Source organism: Tilletiaria anomala, assembly GCF_000711695.1.
Source record: "Tilletiaria anomala UBC 951 chromosome Unknown K437scaffold_45, whole genome shotgun sequence".
Taxonomy (NCBI): domain Eukaryota; kingdom Fungi; phylum Basidiomycota; class Exobasidiomycetes; order Georgefischeriales; family Tilletiariaceae; genus Tilletiaria; species Tilletiaria anomala.
The window spans coordinates 67,883-88,601 of NW_013546977.1; the positions used below are offsets into that span (position 1 = coordinate 67,883).

A 20,719-nucleotide genomic window follows, 5' to 3' on the forward strand; every position below is an offset into this window, starting at 1 on the left:
GTCTGTTCAGATGCAGTGTATACACGGGGAGGCTACCCAACTGCTCACATATCGCACCTCTCTGACATGGCTCTGATCATCGTGTCTGGACTGCCAAGCTCCGGCAGGAGCTCCAGAACTGTCGAACTGGTAGCCGACTTCGAACGGAGGATAGCGTCAACCTCTTCTGCACCATCCTTGCCTGTATCCCGCATTGAGGTCGTCTCGGATGCGACGGTGCACAACCAAAAGTCGTGCTATTCGAATCAGCGTCTAGAGAAACCTGCGCGAGCGTCCTACCTGTCAGCTGTCACACGAGCACTGGGCAAGGACTGCATCACGATCGCTGATGGGGGTGCTGGTCTCAACATTAAAGGCTTCCGGTACCAACTATGGTGCGCGGCGAGGGAAGAAGGCGTTCGTTGCGTGTCCGTACAAGTACACGCGCCTCCAGAAACGTGCAAGGAATGGAACAAGCGCCGAAGAAACAGGGAAGAGGAAGCATACGATGATGACACGTGAGCTGCACCTTACGCGGTCCTTCACCTTTCTGTCCATCGCGCTCACTCCAGTGCTTTCTAGAATCGACGAGATGCTGCTGCGGTACGAAGAACCCAATGAAATGGTGCGGTGGGACCAGCCGCTCTTCATTGTACCGTCTGTCGCCTTTACATCTGATGGCATACCCGCAAAGAGCGAGGCGCAGAAAGAGCCACTACCGCTGGATGAGATATGGGATGCTGCAACCTCCGGCGCGGCCAAGAAGAAACCTGGAGTAGTTCTAGCTGTGAGCTACCGCGTTTGATAAGATTCGGTATAAATTTACTCCAGACTGATGTAGTTATACTTCCCTTGGCTTGCAGCAACGATCCACCGCCGGCAGCTATCTGACCATACTGGAACATGCGTCACAAGCTGTCGTCTCAGCGATGCTGTCACATCAACAATCGTTTGGGCTACCCGAAAGCGGCGGGCAAGTGCGTCTATCGGTGCACTTGGTATCAGCAGGAAAAGAGGTGCCCCTTACTGTGAACCTGCCCGCTACCTCCAAGCCAGTCAACTTGCCGACTTTACAGCGGCTGCGACGAACGTTTGTGCGTGCCCACGGTACCGGCAACGCGAGCGTCAATGTGCTCGGCGATGCTGCGAGGGCAGAAGTGAACAGCGAGGAAGCAGGGGAACTGGAGATAGCGAAGAGATTCGCCAGCTGGTTGTGCGAGTCACTGTAAAGCTCCTATGATTGCAGTGCAGAGCACATCAGACAAGTGTGCGGACGCGGTCGCAAGTGCAGATGACAGATATATCTCAGATGACGATGCGTGGAAATACAGCGGCAGACTGCAAGAAATGACGAGATGAAATGAAAAGAGATTCGAGCAGATGCAGATTGTAAGCGTCGCAGCACAGAAGGGCAGTGTGCTCAAACCTTCGATTCTGCCGTCTCAATAGTGTCCAAAGCCTGACGTGGCGGACGACAGGGGGTTCCAGAGTTAGTCATCGGGGCACACGAAGACCCTTCACATCTCTCGCGACACACTACGCACCGGAGAGGTAGACGGCCTCCTGGCAGATGCAGTCTGTCTCCGTCTCCGCATCCTGCCGAGGTCCGAGAACTGCCAGCGCTTGTTCATCGGCGACTCGGCGCCGGTGTAGATGAGCGAGTCGTAGATGAAGCAGCCAACTTGGGCACCGACGAGCCTTTGTGAATACAAAAAGGATGATTGCATTCAGTCGTAGAAAATCGCAGTGTCGCCATAGAGCAACTTACGTTCCAAGAAGCGGTACGATCAGCCAGTACCATGCATCGAACGTCCACAGTAAGTCCGGACTATACCCAACAGTGTACAGCATCAAGCGAGGCTGCAAAACATGTTGATGAAAGAGTGTGAGCGTCCGCAAATGCATCAACTGGCAACAGGGGTTTCAGAACTTACACCGAGATCTCTTGCTGGGTTGAGCTGTTTCGAGCAGGATAGCAAGTGTAGTCAGTATCTGTCAGCTGGTCTGCAAGTGGAGCTGCTCGGCCAAACGTACCGCGTACGCAGTTTGCTAAGCAAGACAAAAACGCAAAAGGCCCAGAGCGGTGTCAGCGGCAACCGTTCACAACCATATTTGATCTGACGCGTCTTTGAACGCACCCAGCCCATCGTCGCGCCAATACCGGTGATAGCCCACATGAGCACGAGCGGCGCCATGCCGTCAACGGGCGGGGTATTGTTCGCGTCGCCAATGCCCAGCACAATGATCAGCAGGACAGCAGTGGCGAGAATTTCGTTGTAGAAGCCCGTGATTCGCGTCGAGGGCGTCGTGATGAAGTCGGCAGGGAAAGTCGTGTAGAGCTGCGCGGTTGCTTTCGTTTGGTTGGGGTCTACCATGCGCGTCGCGTTGACGTAGAGGCCATCTTGGCACAGCAAGCGATGTTTGGATTCCTAGTGAGTATGCGTTTCGCGGCAACTGCACTGAACGGGAGGAGCTCACAGATGCACATGGAACCGGCATAAGCACCCGCGATCTGTGCGGCGATGTAGATCGGGACCTTTTTCTGTGGACAGATTAGCACAAGGTACATGACATCAGCACAAGTGCTTGAGTGACGAACGCTGCCTCGAGCATGGCCGATGGTTGTGCGAACGTACCCAAGGGAAACCTCTCCATACCGCCAAGGCCAGAGTGACAGCTGGATTAATCAGTCCACCGCTAATACCGCCAGCAGTGGCAACACCGAACATTGTACTACGCGTTCAGAGAGGCTTCAATCCATCAGCCTGAGTGTGGAAAAGCAGTGCTGCAACAAGCAGAAACGCCGCATTCTGGAACTCACGCGATACCCCAGCCCAACGAGATGGACAAGTAGTTTCCCTTTTGGCTTGCAGGGTCTACCATTTGTGAGAGGAATACCTGATTATTGATACCGTCGCCGAAGATCATCAGGATGAAGCAGCCGAGGAACTCGGCGAACGGCTCGCGCATGTGGTACCGGAGCTTCGCCCACGGGTTGGGGAAGTCCGCGTCGTCGTTGACGTCTGCGTCATTCTCCCTCATCTCGGCCTCCACACCGTCCGCGACGGCCCGCAGCGCCATGACGGCTCCGTCATGGCGCTGCTGCGGCAAGATCTCCGCCTTGGTGTAGTCGCTCGCAGCGTCGCGGGTGGAGATATGCGCGTTGTTGCCGCCTTTGGCACCCTGGCTGTGCTCGTCAGTGTTGTCGCCTGAGCGGGCTGGCTTGTTGGTAATCTCCTCGACAGCGGCCTTGAGCTGGTCCTCGGTTTCCGCCTTCAGGTCCTGCGCATGCCCGCGATTGGCCATTTGCACCTCCTCGTGGATGATTGCTCGGAGCTGCTCGACCAACAGTTGACGCTCGTTCGGGCCATTGAGATTCAAATCCTGGCTCCCTCTGCGGCTGCCCGGGTTCGACGCGGTCGGCTCGCCTGCGGTGTCGGCGCGACTGTTGCCGCCGTTGCGATTGGGGAATGCGTGGGCCACGCCGATCAGGTTACCATGGTCGACGTACCCGAGCGACGGGGCGTTCTTGGTGTGTCCGAGGGAGTAGGCCGGCTGCTTGTCCTTGACGTACATCTTCGTCGTCTTGACGTCCTGCATCACCTCGCCCTTGGCTTTCTGGCCTGGCTCGACGTGCTGCGTGGTACCGTCAGCGGCACGCTCCTGGACCAGCTTGACTTGCGAGTGGTTTGTGCTCGGAAGATTCGACGGTAGCTGCAAGAGGGACTCCTTGTCCTCGTCCGGCCCAGAGGACATCGTCAGCGGCGTTGCACCCGCAGGCTCGTGCATCGGCACGCCCGGGTGCAAGTCGACCGACTGTCCCTTACTCCTTGACTCATCCGACATGGCGATCTTCTGCCGCTGCTTGAGCTTGCTGCGATAACTTCGCACGATGGAAGCGACTTCAGCCGGGAGTTGGATAGAGCGACTCTTTGACAAATGCACGGTGTCGGGCAAAAGCAATGAGCTCGTTTTATGTCTTGCGAGAAAAGGGGGTCACACGATCCCAAGAGCTCGTGGATGGCTTTTGTGCGGGATCAGATGCTCAAGAGAAAATTTGATACTAGTAAAGCAGAAACAGAAGGGGTTGCGAGGTGGGGCAGCAGCAACTGGACGTGGGCACAGGCTGTACCTGCAAACGGTACCTTCACAGTCTACAACTGACACCGAAAAGCTCCAACCTTAGGCGCCTTGTTTTCCGCGCAGAGCAGGCACGCGGTATGATACTCCGGTCGGCAGCGGACAAGTTACCGGAAGGCAGACAGCCAGCAAGCACCAAGAAGAGCAGTAGCAGAAGCATGACTATCGGTTTCTAGATGAGAGCAAGATTGCCGGGGAGGAACTGACGAGTGAGAGCAAAGAACAAGGTTGGGCAGATGCTTGAATTTCGAAAGGTACGGACAACAGAGCAGATCCAGGCCTGCATAAAACTACACCAGGGCCAAGCAAGCACAGGGCGCAGGAGCTAACAAGTACCTCTTGGCTCTGTCTTCCCGGCGTTTCCACCAGCAGTCCAGCAGCAGTGTTCTAGCTCTTCTTGAGTCTGAAGCCATCCTTCTCCACACTCAAAGAAGGCACAAATGCGGCGCAATCTCGTGCCTAAGTTCCTCCAGATGCCCACAGCAACGAGTGCAGGATCAAACGACAAAGCACAAGCACAAGAAGGAAGGAAAATTCCGGTGGAGAAAACCCGTGATTCCCTCGAAAGTTGAGCCGGAAAATTTTAACCCTTTCCACAATGCGAAGCCAGCAAAAACCCTAGCCCAGCCACCAGAACTGCCACGGCGCGACTCTCAATACATATGTAGCCCAGGGGCGGCACGCACTGACTCTGCGGAGTCTCCGATCCAAGAAGCGACAAAAATCGACGCCAAAATGTCAATTGTTTGATTGGAAAATGGCAGTTATCAACAGCACTTGACACTAGGCCTGTTTCCAGGCACCAGGCAAGTCTATCTGGCAACGCTGGACGCTCTAGGGCGGCGAGGACAACCGAACGAGTAGCAGTGACCACACGTCTGGCTGTGCCTTTCGTGCTTGTCGACGTGGACAGACGCCAGCGCGGACATCTGCCTCGCTGCGCTCTGCTGCTGGTGCTTTTGACGACTGACCGGCGCAATACACCACATAGCCTGCAGGAAGGAGGTCGGTCCTTCCAGAGTTGGCTGGGGGACACACACCAAGTGAGCTCTGATAAGCAAAAAAATGAGAATAGGCAATATAATGCAACAATGGTGGGTAAATACACGTGAGACACAATTGCCGTGGCCTGTCTGCATTCTTTGTTTGATATGAGGGTTGTGGGGCGTGTAGTCGATGCAGGGTATTGAGGTGCTGCTCCTCATGCTGATACCTTCCTGGTTTCCAGATTTCTCGCCCTGCACTTTTTTTCCGACAGCTCTCCCCTCATGCGCTCACACGCTAGCTAGCTAGACGGCACACGGCGCTGTAGCAAGGATATCAGATGATTTTGTGGCTGTACTTGCATCTCCGCGTCCCGTCTGCCGCATTCGGGCGTGTATGACGCTTGATGACGACCAGCACCACGCGGCGCGTTCTGCTTCCTCCACGTGGTGGCGGCGGCGGTACTGTACCTGAAGCCCGTCGTGTGGTGTACGCCGCGGGCCACGTCGCAATCGCTCTCTACGTCTGCGTCTGCGTCTGCTTCTGCTTCTGGGCTGTGGACTTTGCCTTCATTTCGATAGTCGATGTCGATGTCGTCGGCGGAAGAGGGCGAGCCGCGAAGATGTGCTTGTCGGCATCGTTCCAAATGGGACCCATGAATGAGTGGCTTGCGATTGAGCCGCCGTCCGCGCTGCTGCTGCTCCTCACCCTGCTCGTTCTGAAGCACGAGCATGAGCGTGGCGACGCTGATGCCAGCTGCGCACCGCCTCTTTCCCTGATCGCACGCATCGACCTCCGGTCCTTGCGAGTAAGGGGTGGGAGAAGACGAAGGGGCGAAGTGTATCGATGTGGTAACGCTCGATTGAGAAGACACTGAGGAGCATAGCGACGGCGCAGAAGAGAAGGAAGCACAAGACGTCATGGACAAGCCGCCGCCGCAGTTGTCCTCACTTTCGCCTGCATCTTCATTTTCTGAATGTCCATAACTAGTCAGTGGAGACGACCACGATTGCGACGGCAGATTGTGGTACGGTGGACTGCTGCTACTGCTGCTGCTGCTACTGCTGCTACTACAGCTACTGCTGCTCCCAGCGCTATCGCTGCTGGACTGCCATTCCATATTTCCGTTCGCAATGTACTGCGGTGAGCTGGTTGGGCAACCATGCTCCCGGTCGCTGTCGCTGCAGCTTCCTTCGTACTCGCTCTCGGGTTCGTTTTCATTGTCGTTTTCGTCCTCGACGAGCAGAACCAGACCTTGCGGAAGATCGACTTTGCTAGGCTCGGGCTCGACGATCTTGAGGCTAGGCGAGCGTGCCATGGGCTCCGCATGGGGAGGCTGCTGCTGCTGTTTCTTTTCTTGCTGCTCCAGCTCCGCTAGTTGAGCAGACTGGGCGTGCAAAGCGTGTACGTCCTCCCAAAGCTCCATGAACGCGTAGCCCTTGGGCCCGCCGCGGTAGCGCCCGATGAGGCGGTCGTCCGCGCCGCCGTAGACGCCGACCACGGGGTAGCAGTAGCGCTTCTGCCAGTAGATCCCGCCTTCCTCCCAGCCGATCTCCTCGGTGCGCAGCGGAACGTACAGCCAGCGGCTGCTCAGGTCCTGTTCCGGCACGCGCGGCGACTTGCACGACGGCGCGCTCGGCTTGGTCAGCTTCAGCATCGGCGGCCGCGACGGCGGTACGCGCATGCTCCGAGGCACTGCAAAAGTCGTATTGGCCTCTGCGCTGCTGCTGTTGGTATATTCTGACGCGGCGACGATCGTGATGGGGTGGGTGCGCACGGGCACCGCGGTACGACGCTGCTGCTGCCGTTCCGCATCGATCATGGATGGCATCTCCGCTGCCGGGCTCGTACACGGTGCAGCAGCAAGGACCGACATGTCGAGCGGGAGTTTTGAGGTTGCTTTGCTCGAAGCCGATGAGAGAGGCTGATGGGTCCGGTTGAAGAGACAAGGTTCCAGCCTTGCCCACTCCGCGTTCTTCTACTACTTGCCTCCTTGTTCTGCGTGTGCGACGATGGTTGATGGGCGAACTGCTTGTAATGTGGTGGAGGTCTAGTAGGTGTCGCCAATGGTATAAGGGGGAAGGGGTGGCGGAACAGGTCGTTGCCTTCTATATCTTCTCTTCGCTCGCTGACAACACGGTGTGGACGCACGGTCTCTGTCATCAGGCGCAGTCGTCGTCGACGTCAGCACGGCCCGACACACGACGCAGATGGGACCCACCAGTGTGAGAGTTACTAGCAGTGTAGATGCCTTTGCCAGTCCGCAAGATGAGCGAGCAGCCATCGACCGCTGATCCGTATGTGCGCGACAGATGACGACGGAGAAGTCAGCCTGTGAGTACCCGGTGCGTGACAGTGGGAGGGAGATGGTTCATGGGGATATGTCAAGATCTGCGCAGGGGGGGTTGTTGGGCCAACAGCAGTAGCAGCATCTCCTCCTCTTCCAGCACCACCATCATCCGTCCTCAGTTGACTGCAGCGCCATGCAGGTGTTGGCTGGTGAAAGCGTTCAACGCGTCGCGCTCGATGCGATCGGGGGTGACAGAGCGACGCTGGGGGCGGATGGTAACAGGCGGATCAATGTTGCGCATGAGGCTATGAGCATCTGAAGATGGAAAATGAGGAGAGTTTCAAGCCGACCGAGACAGTCTGCATCCGACCTAGCCAAGCCAGCAGTCGGCCGGGTGTAGGAGGAGAATCGCTGGGCGACTGACTGGGCGACGGCCAAAAGGGGGAATAGATCCGTCTCTGCTTGGCCTCTCCCCAGCGCAGCGCTGTGAACCGGACTGGGGTTCCAACGCCAGCAGGCACTCGGGAGTGATGCTACTGGCATTGTAGGAGCGAGCTCTCGATCATTTTTTTAGTTTCCCTTTCACGTTTTGTTTTGACTGGGCTGGGGGGAAGAGGACGAAGAACCAGGGTTTAGCCTGCCTGCATGTGCGCTCTGCAGACCATTCTTTTCACAGGACATGAAGAGCGTCCATTTTGGATTTGTCATGTTCTGATTCTATTCTGCTGTGTGATTCAGCTGGGTGTCCTGTCCCGTAGGAGCAGATGGGCTGGTTGGTACGCATGCAATCTTCTGGGTTGGCCTGTCGCTTCGCGGGCTGGGCTGGGCTGGCTGTTGAATGATCGCACTGCCTCAATCCCTCTCTATTTCTCACTCGTGAAGGTGGGGTTGCGCGTCGGGCAGTCGGCGTGCGCGTTGGCGTCATCGCCTCCCGCCCAGTGCCCGTGCCCACGCTACCACACCAGTGTTGAGTGACCAGCCAGGGTGCAGCAGCAGGCAGGTGCGGGGCACTGCATTGCACCGCACCACACCGTATTGGAGCTGGTTGAGTTGGTCCCCAGGTTGAATCGAATCGAGAGGCCCGCAACAACTCACCCTGTGCGTCTCTTGTGCGAGGCACTGCACTGCAGCGCAGCGTAGCTCAGTACCTCAGCTCCACTCCCTGGCTAATGGCCACCCTCCAGCATGCATCCGTCATCCAACGGCCCGCTTGGCGCTGGTTCCCTTCCATCGGCTTACCTCGTCGCTGATGATCGCTCTGCCGTCTCAGCGAGGGCACAGCGCAGCAGCTGCGGCGAAGGCAACGGGAAATGCTGGATGATGAAAGATTTGTCCCCAATCTCAGCGAAATATGGGCTGCACCACTTGGATCAGAACGACGGGTGCATCGTGTGCGTATGCATGCATGGTCATCGCCTGTGGCCCGCTTGAGAACCTGCCCTCGGATGATCCAAACACCACTCGCGCTTGAGCGCGAGAGCATCAAACCTGCATTTTCACCAGCTTCGAACAGCGTGCGTATCCAGCATCCGAGTAAGACTTCATCCTTCATTTATTCGCCCACCATACTTGGGGTGATGATACAGTGAACAAGAATTGTCGAACAGATTGGCAGCATGTATATTGAATTGAATTGGATTGGATGAGATGGAATCGGACTGAAATGGCACCGCGCGGTATGTACGGGCGCTTTGTTTCGTTCGGCGTGCACATCGCAGAAGGAGCATGGATGTTGATGAAGTTTGGATAGGAGGGATGAACGCGGGCGGGTATCAAATGTCTTGAAATTGGCGATGATGTTGTCGTGTCGTTTCATGACCGTGATGCAACTCTCCTTTTCTTCGGGCTCAAGCGCAGGCCCTCACTCCGCCTCGCTGCAAACGGACATATCGTCCGCATGGCGGACCCTGAGCCCGAGCGGGCTCGGCGCAGCCGGCGCATGCACGAGCGACTTGCGACGAGCCTTATCCACCTCTGCCGCTGTCCTGCTCGGACTGGCAAGCGCCATCATCGGCGCCTGCTTTGGCGCCATGTTGACTCGTTTCTGCGCGCAGCCGAGCGTTCAGCGTGCAGTCCGTGTATCAGGAGACGCATGCAATAACAGGATGCGTTCACCACTCACCTTGGAATGGAAGACTGCCTCCTTGCCGACCTCGATGAGGTACGGCTCCTCGTCCACCTTCTTGCCCTCCTCGATGCACTTGACGACCCACTGCACACCGACGACGAAAGGCTTGGGCTCCGGCTGCGCACGGAACGCATGCAACGTCGACGGCTTGCCGCTCTTGTAGACAATGTGCGTCAGGTGCCGATCGCTCGACCCGAGGCGCAAGACCACCTTTGCGCCGGCGCTCTTCAGCATTTCTACCCATGTGCTGCTCGCGTCCGTCCCGTCAAGGTCGCGCACGTCGACGAGGATCGCGAGCCCGCGCAGCGAGCGCGTCCGCCGCTCGCGCTGGTACGCCAACACCGCGCTCACCTGAACGCTGCTGCTGTTCCCGGCTCCCGCGACGGTGACGCCGGACGAATTGTGCTCGTCGCGCGAGGCCTCCATCGACGTCTCGCCGCGCTTCGCTGGCATGTACCCGCGCAGCGAGCGGCGGCGTGCAGCCTTTTCGGCGCGCATGGCCGCCCGCTGCGCGGCATGCTCCTCTGAGCCACGTCCATCGGCGTCCTTCTGCAGCGCCTCTAACGCTAGTCGCTCAATGTCGTCATCCGCGCTGGCACACCTCGACGCCCCCTCGCCCTCGTCCCCTTCGACATGGCGCCCAAGGAAGGTCATCGTCTTGCGCCGCGCGCTTCGGACCTCGTCCGACTTGGATGGTGTCATGCACGGAGTCGACGTCGCGCGCTCGCCATCCGCATCGTCTTCAAGCGCCAGGCCGCTCGTCATACTGCTCACTTGCACCGATGCAGAGCGTCGCATGGGCCCTTGCATGCGCGAAGGGGCTGCGCTCGGGCATCGCCGGCCCATGCCGAGACCTAGGGCACCGCCAGCAGCGCCTGCGGCGCTGGCCGAGGCAATTGGGGGCGTCGAATCGCGCTCGCGTCGAAGCTCAGTTTGGCTCCCGAGGCGGTCCAAAACACTGGATGCCGCCTCTGACAGGTTCCAGGATGTCAACCCTGACAGGTCCGCTCTGCGTGACCCGAGCGATGGGATGCGCCGGTGGCTAACAGACGACTGTAATATGGACGGCACATATGCGGAGCTGCTTCTGTCCGCAGCTGAGCCTTCATCACCGCTTCTCCCTGTTCCTACATTCCCCATGCTGGCTTTGCCGCTGTCCTTCGCCCCACCTTTGACGTTGGAGAGAGTGGCAGGTGTCGGAAGCATGCGCTGCGAAGCGAGACCGCCAGAAGTGAGCGTTGAGGCGCTGCTGGTCGTCATCTCCTTGCTTGTACCCTCATGCTCCTGGGCTGTCAAGACCAAGCGATGACGGGTACGTCGTCGCTCAGCACTCTCGCCGAGCTCCCTCAGTGCTGCTGATTCCGCTACGGCTCCTCCTATTCTTGGTGCCTGCCGCGCATCGCCCGCTACCCGAAGCCTTGAAGCTTCCAGAGCCCGCTTGGCTCGCTCTGTAGCCATGGATGGGGCCGAGCTGCTACTGCTGCTGTTGTTGCTTCGCGTCTCCGTGCTCAGTCCATTGATCCTGCTCTCCGTGCGCGGAATCGACGTGGGCGCGGCTGCAGTCGCGGACGCCGCTTGGCGATTAGCGAGCGCCCCGCAGCGGCTGGTGCGGCTCGCAGATGCATCCCCACCGGAGACCTTGCGTCTTTCTTCTTGTCGCGACGCCAGTCTGCGGGCTGAATCCGCGTCTATGGCCTCGAGTGCTCGTGCAGACCCAGGCCTAGCTACAGCCGCTTCGTACGCATGTCTGCTCGGCTTGCTGGCTTCTTCCGTCGTACCTCGGGCTCGAGGCAGGACCGGTAACTGCTCTGACTTGCCCAACGGCCCCTTCGTGAAGATTTCGCCATTCGCATGCCTGTCTTTTGTCGGGGATAACGGCCGCGACTGCGGGTGCTGCGACGGTCGGCTATTGGAACCATGCGCCGAAGTAGACAGGGCTGCAGCTCTTTGTGGGCTAGCTCGAAGCAGTGCAATCTCGTCAGCGCCGCAATCATCTTCATCTTCAGTATCTTCCGCGAATTCGTCAAAATCCGCCTCTGCATGTCTGTGCTCTATTGCGTCTAAATGCAGATGGTGAAATGGTGTGTGATGGGCCTTGCGTGCGTCTGCATCCGGTGCCTTCATGGTTGCGGGTGCGGTTACCATAGCAGCGGATAAGCCCACTGGCACATCTGACCGTGGGCGCCCAGTGGACATGATGGATCGTGACGACGGCGGTGGACGAACGGGCGATGTGCTGGCCATGGGTACGTGCCCTGGTGGGATATCCGCGCCTGGCTTGCCGGGGCTTGATGATCTGATGGGCGAGCTGGAAGACGTCCTGTACGTTACAGCAGCCGATGAATCAGGCGCATTCGGGGGACTGCCTACGTGGTACCTTGACGGGATCTGGTAGCGCGGCTTCTCTTCTGGTGCTGCTGCCACGGCGGAAGCATTGTCTTTGGTGGGCGAGGAATTTGCCTTTTTTGATGGATGACGAGACACATGGGACGAGAAGCTGGTGAGTGTTCTCCTCGACTCTGCTGAAGGGGTTCGTGAAGCAATTGGTCTGCTAGTCGACTTAGTGACAGGAGGCTTGGATGCGCTCAACGGCGCATAGGATCGTGGTGTGGCAGATGAGTGGATCACTCGGATGGACGAAGCAGCCTGGGTACTGGAATGGCCATCTGCCCGAGTTTCTTTCAAGCGGTTGCTAAGCGAGAATGGCTTTGGAATCGTCAACTGCTTTACAGGGCTGACAGGCCGTGATGCTGGCTGCTGATGACGTTGGTGCACAGGCCCCTTGGTAGGGCTGAGCGAGCGGAAAATGCCTCTCTCGGAAGCTTTTGTCGGCGAGATGCTGAACTCTCTCTTGCGATGCGGCTTCTCCGGTGAAACCACATACCTGGTTCGCGCAAAGGGCGTGTTGTCGGCAGTGGTATGGTACATGTCGGGTGCAACGACGTCCCTGCGCCGATACACTTGGTCTTGAGATTCCTTCAGAGGCGACCGAACGCTTCGAGAAGATCCTCTTTCTGGTAGGCGTGGAGTCTGTGGAGCGCCTCCATCGTTGTGCTTGATCTGGCCGCCTCCTTGGATTCTGCCACTAATCGAGTTACGAAGAGCCTCGGCTCGAGGATCGAGGTCCAGGTCGCCCGTCAAGCCATCGCTAGCTTCCATAATCCTGGTTGTAGTATGCTTTAGGTAAGGATCTTCGTCATCTGCTTCTTCTGTACACCCATCCCCGTCTGTGTTTCCATCGCCGACGCCGGCTCTCCTCTGCCCTATCGCCAGGGAGCCAAGCCCTTTCCTCGGGCTGCCAGAGATGCCATGCCGCGCCATCGAGCGCGTCTTGCGCCTCGGTGCATCAGCCACGGCGAGCGCGACATTGCTGCGTGAGCGAGGTGGCCGCCCACTGATGGTGGAATTCATGCTCGCCTATGCGCTACCGGCAAGCGTGCAAGTTGGGTCAGAAGCCCCACACTGCTCACTTCCTCGCCTGTTTCGATCCTCGATTTGGGCTTTTTGCAACCATTAGAAGGCCGCGGGCGATGGGTAGACCGGCAATTATTGTGCTTTCCCTGCAACTGTAGCCTCGGAAGCTTTTGCCATGTCTGGCTCGTGGCACAAGGGACAGAAGATGGTGTATGCTTTGTGTCAGTATATGATCATTAAAGCGGTGTTGCTTATTAGACTTGGGAAGCGCGTGTGTCTGTGTGTTGCACTCCCTCATCGTCGCCTCGGCGACGGCGGCTGGAGAGAGAACAACACGAGAAATCCAAGCACAGGCGGTCTGCCGCTTTCCGCCTTAACACTGCCTAGCTGCCTGTCTGTAAAAAAGGATACGCGACGCGCATTGATCGCACGTGACTCGCAAGCAACACGCGTTCCGAATCCCGCGCGCCGCAGCGCTTTTCAACAACAGGGTTCCGCCCCGCCCTGTTTTTTTCCGGCCGACAAATTGCGGACAAGCAACACTGTTCACGAGTGCTGCCTGGGCAGTTGCATTGACCAGGACCGGACAAGGGGTGGTTGGGCGGATAACAAGAAATGCATCCACCACCAACATACATATACATAGTATTGATGACTACTACTTAAACGCCTTGCTCTCTATACAAGCATGCAAAAGTCCCAATACATATCGCTTAGGAAGGGATGCGTTCTGTGTCAACTGCTGTACGGATGATTGCTCGAAAATGAATCGCTTGAAATGTGGATGCTGTGGTGGACCCAAGCTTTGAAAGTAGTGTTGCTTTGTGTGGTCGGAATGCTTGATCTGGGTTTAGTTCTGGTCAGCCCGACTGGCGAAACCGCTTGCGAATTGTGCATCGACAGCCCGAGCTTGGGGATGTGTCAACGCTTTCTCCTTCCCACCTGGATGCATCCACCTCTGCCCAGCCCATCCCCAGCATCCTTGGCCTCATCACCAGGCTGCTTCGTCCTTCCTTCATATTTGTATCCTCGTCCGTCCTAGCCCGGATGCCCAACCTCTAGGCAAGCCGCATTGTTGCACCGTTCCCCCCAGAGCTGCCACCGCGACCTATACTTTGCCCCCAACACAACCCCGTCCAGCGGGTATCAACCCACTGCATCCATTCAAGAGGCCAACTATCACCCAGAGTAACAGGCTGGGGGGCTGCGGTCACCTCGCTGCAATCTGGATTGCAACGAAATCATGCCCGCTCAAATACTCTCGGCGGCAGCTGCACCCAAGCTACAGCGGGTCGACACTCTCGACCTCAAGGATAAGCTGACTAAGGCTCTCGGTCCACGATCCCCGGTGTACTGGCAAGGCCTTCGAGACTTCTGCAGCGCCCGACTCACCCGATCCGAATTCGAAGAGCAAGCCCAAAAGCTGCTGAAGAGCGAACATGGTGTGTACCTAGTCGGACCTTGCATCCACTTGTAATTGGCACAAAGGAGTTGCGAGCGCATAATCCTGACCCCGGCCCCTTTGCACCACCCATCACACAGTACATCTACACAATTCGCTTCTATTGGGACTGCTATACAATGCGAGTCCCGGCGTCCCAGGCCCGTCATCCACAACCGCAGCCAAGAGCACTCGCAAGGCCGGCGGCAGCGAGATTGATCATGGAGAAGACAAGGCGAGTCCACGGAAGCGGATGCGCCTCCTTGTCGCCGGCCTCAACAAGAAGGAACGCAGCCGTCTCAAGAGCCTCGCAAAAGGCGGAAAAGGCGGCATCGGCTCTACATCCAGCGAAAAGGCCAACCTCGACTGGGCCGGTGCAGGCGCTGACTTATTGGAGAAGAAGCGAAAAGAAGACGAGCGCAAGAAGGCTCTCGAAGACAAGAAGCGATATCGCGAAGCGCAGACTGCAGTCGGTGCTATGGACTGGCGGACAGAGACGCTGCATCGATATGAATCTGCAGAATCCGCCAGACGCAGACTTCCGCTAAGTGAGTGCATGCTACAGAAGGCCAATCGTATCAAGAGCTGGCGTGCTCACAACCACTTTCTTTGCCCCTTACACAGGCGTTCAGCAAGCGCTTTCTCGGGGAATGACAACACCGTTGTGCATCCACACCAAGGAGCTTCCTACAATTGAGTCATTGCGAGACAGGATGACCATGCATGCTGTGGAAAATGGGCTTCCCGGAGGAGTGCATCCACAGGCAGCTGCCATGGTCCTCACAGCTTTGCAGGTGGGCACCCATACCGTTGTGCCACGCTGCCTTTCCGCCTCCCTGACCTTCTTTGCTTCTCTCAACGCCCTCCAGAGCCATCTGCAAACCATCGCCGGCAGCGCCTTGGGCAAGGTTCGGTTCCATCCCGATGCATCCACCGCAACGCACGATGTGGAACCGACTTTCCAGCTGGACGAGCCGCATCGCAGCACTCCAACTCCCATTGACCTCGACCGCGACTCACCAGCGCCACGCCTGGCGCTGGCTCGTGCGGATGGCAGCCCCACGCGCGCGCTCGTGCCGGACATGTCGTTCCGCACCAGCACGTACGGCGGCAGCTCGATGGGCGACACGTCGATGGTCTCACTTGTCAGCACGGCTCCGACAAGCGCAAGCTTTGCTGCTGGCTCTGCAGCTTCGTCCGTCGGGGGCGCAGATGCGGATGGCGCGACCATGTCGGATGCCGGTCAAGGTGGTAGTGCCGACGGCGGCCCCCGTAACGACAAGGCATTCGGTGTCACGCTCTCAGACCTCTCCTTTCTTTTCGAGTCAGTCCCTCACACACTCGTGGAGCCTCTCGGCCTTGGCACGAGCGAGCGACTCTTGGCTCCCGATTGGGAGGAGGAAGAAGTCGATCGGCAGACGCGCACAGCAGCCGAGGCAGCAATGGCCAAGGCAGCAAGGGAGACGGCGACAGCGAAGATGTCCGCAGCGCCAGCTAATGCGCCTCCGGAGGTGCTGTCGTCGGAACTCGTCACTTCCCTAGCAAGATCTCGGTTCGCCATCGACCAATCTGCGCCGCTCCGTCTCCTTGACCCCCGCACGTTCACCGAGACGCAGGCGCTGAAACTCGCGAAGCTTCATCCCAAGGATGGCAGCGCGAACAATCGACCAAGTGTCGGTGGCCTCAGCCTTGCCGCCTCGGCAACAGTCAGTGGTGCGGGCATCATTGCGTCTACATCGGCCGGCGTGGGTGACGCGGCGCCATCCTCGGATGCAAAGTCTGGCGGCAAGGCGGATGCCTTAACGGTGACCACGACGAAGCGCAAGGATGGTTCCAAAAACTCTCAGCTCTGGGAGGTTGTCGATCCTGTCGCGCTCCTCTCGCATATCTAATACTTTCTTGAAGAAACCGGTATAGACCGAACGCTCACTCTCCTTTACGCAAGCATGTTTTCCAAGCCTCCGATCACACTGTCCTTTTCGCTCTCTCTCCCTCTCCCGCTTTAACTGTGGTCATTGCTTGATCGCTGGTGCAATTTGCAACTTGTCTGCTTGTACCCTAATGTGAACCTATAATACAACACGTGCATCATCATCATTGTCATCATCATCATCACTAAGTCATGGTGTCATTGTCACCAGCAGCAGGCGCGGCCCGGTGACGGATCCTTGCCGGCAGCAAATTTGATGCCCCTCTTTAATGCTTCCCGATCCCGCTGGAGGAGAGACATGGACGTGTGTTGGAACGCTGGGTCACCTCTTTCTTTGCGCCGATGCCAAATCGCAGCGGCTTCCTCTGCGGATGTATCTGGATGCTTGCTCATCCACTCTCTCCGAGCGCGGTCCTCTTCCCACTCTTCATAGCGCCATCGAGCAGCCACACGTTGAACGACGTGCTGGAAGACAAGGTCGACGTTTATTCCCGTCTTGCTCGACGTCAAGATGAAGTCAAATCCTTCTTGGATGTCCGGCCGATTTTCAGCAACGTCTTTCACGATTAGCTCCTCCAAGTTCTCCGTGGAGGCCTCATTCTCGTTGCTCGGCTCCTCTTCACCCTGGATCTCTTCTGGCTCAACCTCATCGAGGGTCCAAGCGCGGGAGACACGGTTTGCTGCACCACTTGTCGTTCTTGAGCTTTCTCTCTGCCTATCCGCTAAGCCTGCCCTGTTTCTCTCGAACTCGTCCAAGGTGGGAAATGGAATTGGATCGCCACTCAGCATCGGAGGCATGCTAGACTCTTCCGGATTGGCCACGGGAAGGATTTCGTCCCCAATCACGATTGTGGTAGGCTCTTCTTCTGGTTCTGATTCTTCTGGCTTGATATCTGAGGCGTGATAATGCGCGCGATTGGATGGCGTGATGGTCGCAGTAGAAGAGCGGTGACTCTGGGTGCCAGAAGGCTCGTCCATGCTGTTCGCACCATGGGCGGTATGCTCGGATGTGTTGCGCTGCGGTGTTTGTGTGGTGTAACTGCTGCCGAGAACCGTGCTGCCTTGCGGGGTATGATATATGCTGCTCGCCGTCGTTGCAGTGCTCTCAAACCGTCCCCTTCTTGTAGACCCAGGCGCTCGGCCGGCGTTCGTTGGACGGGACAGCGGCGTCGACAGCACGCTCTCATTTGCAGCCCCATACACATCAAGGCTGTGAAAAGACTTGCGCTTGTTAAGCTGAGATGCTCGCGAACAGTTTTGCGTGGCTGTCTCCTTGGAGCCTTTCCGAGATCGAAGCGATCCCCAGAACGACTTGCGTGCTGGTGGAGAGCTGGGCGACCCAGCAGCTGGTGTGACCGTGTCGGGCAGCTTTCGAGACAGCACGTCTTGGGGATTTGCCGGAAATTCATCACCCTGGATCGGGCCAGAGCTAGTGCTAATTGGCTCAGGCTTGACCTCGCTCGCTGGGGAGCCCAAGAGATCGGTGAGTTGGGTGATCGCACTGGAGATCGACAATGCCGCGGAGTTGGCTCCTTCACGCAAATCTGCCTTCGTCCCAACACAGATCCAACAGAATCTCCGGACATCTTCACATCTTGATACCGGCGTCCTTTCTTTGAACGTCTCGATCCATTTCTTAGCATTATCCATTGCGTTCGCCTTTGAGCTGTCGACCACGAGAATGACGGCGTCTGCGCCACGATAGAAAGCGCCTATGAAAATGTTCCACGTGTCAGATGCCTGACGACCCTCAGCATGAGCCCCCACAGCTGATACCCACTTCCAAGTGCATTGAACCGCTCTTGTCCTGCAGTATCCCAAATTATGAGAGTGGCTTTCGGGCCGTCAGCATCGTGGGGAGTCAGGGGCAGCGTTTTGGCCATAAAATCGGCGCCAATCGTTGCCTTGTATGACGTGGTGAACCTCGCGGACAGGAACTGCAAAAAGAATCAAGATACCTGCTCAGCTTTCGACTGGCTCACTATTAGCAATGACAGTGCGAGGAAAGGACCGACCCTTTGTCGAAGACATGATTTACCGACGTTCGAGTCCCCTATCAACACCACTTTGATGCTGCGATTGGCGCCTCCAACAGGCGGCATACCGTTGGTAAGATCAGCCATTTTCCATTGCTAAACTCAAGACTGCCCCTGCCAACCTGCATATGTTTTCCCCGACGCCTTCGAATTTGCAAGAGGCGTCCAACGCTGTTGATACAGGATGTTATGATTTGCAGGGAGAGTATCGAGATCCAAGTTCAAATGTTCGCAAGCGCAGCAGTTCATGTTTTTGTACATCAATCTCTCCGCAGACGCAACGCGTCGGCGCACATGTTCCATCAACTTCAGCGGGTTGCAACAAACAATCAGAATGGTCTCTTACTCTCACTAACCGGAGAGCGAAGGATGTAGAACTGCTGAATACAGATTACCAATGCGTGAGATGCTGAAGATGAGGTACATAAGACTTGTAGAAAAAAATGAAGATGCTAGAGCGACGACAGATGCTAGATTAAGAGGGCGTAGATAATGCTGTCCCGTGCCATGGTCTTGGGTGACGGAATATTAGTCGGGAATGGACCTTCCTATATGAACAATTTTGAAAGTGAACGGAGCTATGCGATTTGAATTGTCTACCGTGTCTGGGAGGATTGTTGAGTGGCGCAGGCTGACGAGGGAAGAGGTCTACCGACCGGCGACGGGCATGGCAAGGAGGACATCGGCGTCGAATGGCTCTGCGCGCTCACCGCCGGCAACCAGGTCGGACCAATAGACGGGTTCAGCTCGCATGATGATCCGACCCTGATTGCCGCGAGCTTGCAGCTGGGCACGCAGTGCCTCCTTTCCCGCGCAAAGCAACCTCCTCTGCTCACTGAGCAAGTCTGTGGATGGCAGAGGGGTGTATTTTTTGATACTCGTGCCTTCCGCAGGATCGCCGACGGTGGAATCAGAACTCGAGCTCGATGAGCGGTTCATTCCGGCGGGAGCGGCGGCGACACCACTGCTGAGGGCATTTTCCATCTCGAGTAAGGGCCAGAGCTCTTGGGGAATCGGAGCCGCACGAACTCCGGGCTCCCCGGGAACGTAAAGCCGTTCCCGGACGCGAATTTCTGAGCAATGCAGCACGGTTCGATGCCTATGCAGTGAAAGATCAAAGGAGTGTCATCAGCAAGACAAAGCTAATCTAGATTTATATATGCTGACGCACCCATTAGAGCCACGCTGGTGCTTGGCAACATTGCTAGTACACCTTGCACAGGGGGCGACGATGTTGTATCCCACGGTGGCACCGCAGCCGTGGCAACCGAGGCTCTGGGTCAAACAGTCGCAGGTCCTTTCGACTGGCGGCTCGAGGCTCGCAAATCCACCTAGGAATGTTCTCGGAGCGTAGATGGGGCTGCAGTTGGTCGGCATGGCATCAGTGGAATAGAGTGTGATGTGCGGCTTGAGGAGTAGAACCGCCTTCATACCCCGATCAGTGAGGAACAAGTCGCAATGTTTGCAGTTGATGATGTAGACCTTGTGCTGAGGTGACTTTCTCAATGAACGAGACGGCGAGGACGCCCTCCCAGCGGGCGCGGAAGTGCTGTCTGTGCGCACATCCTCCATCTGCGAATGCTCGCTCCGCAGTGCTCGCTCTCGCATCCGGGCACGCTCCAGCTCGTACACCATCTGCTGCTGTCGTCGTATCGCTTCGGCCTCGATACTCTGTCTGTAGAAATGGTCTAAGGATTGCTCTGTGAGACTAATCTCTGGCGCAGCACTATTATCTGCGCTGGTGGGGTAGTAGGAACGTTGAAAGCTAGGTGGATTCGCCGATCGATTTGACAAAGAGCTTGCCGCACCGCTGCGCAGATCTTCCCATCTGGGAATGGCGGGTACGGCGTATCGGTCCAAAAGCCGAGAAGAGAATGGTGAGCTACTGTCTGAGGGGCTGAAGAGACCTTGAGAGGAGTGATGTGATCTAAGCGGGCCCATATTGGTACGCTTGTCATCCACAAGTCGATTGTAAACAGAGTTGATCTGGGTTGGGAGTGTGAGTAGGACGCACGGTGAGCATAAGTCTTTTGTACGACTCGAATACGAGCAAAGGGGCGACCCACGCACAGATATATCACGCAAGTGTCAACTCGCGGAAGGGTCACCGAGCCGCGGCTGTCTGCTTTGGCCGTTTGCGAGGAAAATGAAGTGGACGCAGAGGCAAGCAGGTGCAAGCGTTGAGAAGTCTTTGCTTGACACGTTCCCCTCTTCCGCGTTCGTAAATACCGAATTCGTTGGCGATCAAAATGAAGCAAGCACCTGTCACTTTGGTTTCATCAAAAGGAGAACGCTTGGAGGCGTAACCTAGGGAGCGAGGATATATGAGATTCAAATGATTGGCAAGATTTCGCCTTTCCGTCGATGGAGTGATGGG

At 57.1% G+C, this 20,719-nt stretch overlaps 7 protein-coding genes across 7 annotated transcripts; 2 read left to right on the forward strand and 5 right to left on the reverse strand.

The window, feature by feature from the left end:
- Positions 1-4: 4 nt before the first annotated feature.
- On the forward strand, positions 5-1,399 carry K437DRAFT_256745 (chromatin associated protein KTI12). Its single transcript, XM_013387596.1, has 3 exons — positions 5-497; positions 562-766; positions 843-1,399. The coding sequence occupies exons 1-3, from the start codon at positions 67-69 to the stop codon at positions 1,206-1,208; spliced, it is 1,002 nt and encodes a 333-aa protein (XP_013243050.1). The 5' UTR covers positions 5-66; the 3' UTR covers positions 1,209-1,399.
- Positions 1,270-4,242, reverse strand: K437DRAFT_256746 (aquaporin-like protein). Its single transcript, XM_013387597.1, has 9 exons — positions 2,801-4,242; positions 2,616-2,712; positions 2,458-2,521; positions 2,118-2,380; positions 2,014-2,028; positions 1,914-1,937; positions 1,748-1,839; positions 1,524-1,677; positions 1,270-1,438 (listed from the first exon to the last, which is right to left on the reverse strand). Exons 1-9 carry the CDS (start codon positions 3,823-3,825, stop codon positions 1,400-1,402), a joined length of 1,773 nt encoding a protein of 590 aa, XP_013243051.1. The 5' UTR covers positions 3,826-4,242; the 3' UTR covers positions 1,270-1,399.
- Positions 4,243-5,404: 1,162 nt separating this feature from the next.
- On the reverse strand, positions 5,405-6,979 carry K437DRAFT_263038 (uncharacterized protein; the record flags this gene model as incomplete). Its single annotated transcript, XM_013387598.1, has 1 exon — positions 5,405-6,979. The coding sequence occupies one exon, from the start codon at positions 6,977-6,979 to the stop codon at positions 5,405-5,407; it is 1,575 nt and encodes a 524-aa protein (XP_013243052.1).
- Positions 6,980-9,542: 2,563 nt separating this feature from the next.
- Positions 9,543-9,827, reverse strand: K437DRAFT_216178 (uncharacterized protein; the record flags this gene model as incomplete). Its single annotated transcript, XM_013387599.1, has 1 exon — positions 9,543-9,827. A coding segment is annotated over one exon (285 nt), but the record flags the coding sequence as incomplete, so codon positions are not given.
- A 4,076-nt stretch (positions 9,828-13,903) lies between these two features.
- K437DRAFT_274346 (uncharacterized protein) lies at positions 13,904-16,471 on the forward strand. The gene is made up of 4 exons (XM_013387600.1): positions 13,904-14,377; positions 14,478-14,924; positions 15,001-15,170; positions 15,246-16,471. The coding sequence occupies exons 1-4, from the start codon at positions 14,179-14,181 to the stop codon at positions 16,266-16,268; spliced, it is 1,839 nt and encodes a 612-aa protein (XP_013243054.1). The 5' UTR covers positions 13,904-14,178; the 3' UTR covers positions 16,269-16,471.
- Positions 16,472-17,845: 1,374 nt separating this feature from the next.
- K437DRAFT_224481 (P-loop containing nucleoside triphosphate hydrolase protein) lies at positions 17,846-18,408 on the reverse strand (the record flags this gene model as incomplete). Its single annotated transcript, XM_013387601.1, has 3 exons — positions 17,846-18,018; positions 18,087-18,243; positions 18,322-18,408. Coding segments are annotated over 3 exons (417 nt in total), but the record flags the coding sequence as incomplete, so codon positions are not given.
- A 582-nt stretch (positions 18,409-18,990) lies between these two features.
- Positions 18,991-20,283, reverse strand: K437DRAFT_278511 (uncharacterized protein; the record flags this gene model as incomplete). The annotated part of the gene is made up of 2 exons (XM_013387602.1): positions 18,991-19,441; positions 19,514-20,283. 2 exons carry the CDS (start codon positions 20,281-20,283, stop codon positions 18,991-18,993), a joined length of 1,221 nt encoding a protein of 406 aa, XP_013243056.1.
- Between the last annotated feature and the right edge of the window lie 436 nt (positions 20,284-20,719).

Excerpts from the sequence above, each read along its gene's own strand:
- K437DRAFT_256745 (XM_013387596.1), top strand. The coding sequence starts at position 67 with ATGGCTCTGATCATCGTGTCTGGACTGCCAAGCTCCGGCAGGAGCTCC. Across the intron at positions 498-561 it reads GAAGCATACGATGATGACAC|AATCGACGAGATGCTGCTGC; the intron begins GTGAGCTGCACC and ends AGTGCTTTCTAG. Across the intron at positions 767-842 it reads AACCTGGAGTAGTTCTAGCT|CAACGATCCACCGCCGGCAG; the intron begins GTGAGCTACCGC and ends CTTGGCTTGCAG.
- K437DRAFT_256746 (XM_013387597.1), bottom strand. The coding sequence starts at position 3,825 with ATGTCGGATGAGTCAAGGAGTAAGGGACAGTCGGTCGACTTGCACCCG. Across the intron at positions 1,678-1,747 it reads ATCGTACCGCTTCTTGGAAC|GCTCGTCGGTGCCCAAGTTG; the intron begins GTAAGTTGCTCT and ends GTATTCACAAAG. Across the intron at positions 1,439-1,523 it reads GGAGGCCGTCTACCTCTCCG|GCTTTGGACACTATTGAGAC; the intron begins GTGCGTAGTGTG and ends CCGCCACGTCAG.
- K437DRAFT_274346 (XM_013387600.1), top strand. The coding sequence starts at position 14,179 with ATGCCCGCTCAAATACTCTCGGCGGCAGCTGCACCCAAGCTACAGCGG. Across the intron at positions 14,925-15,000 it reads CAGACGCAGACTTCCGCTAA|GCGTTCAGCAAGCGCTTTCT; the intron begins GTGAGTGCATGC and ends CCCCTTACACAG. Across the intron at positions 15,171-15,245 it reads TGGTCCTCACAGCTTTGCAG|AGCCATCTGCAAACCATCGC; the intron begins GTGGGCACCCAT and ends AACGCCCTCCAG.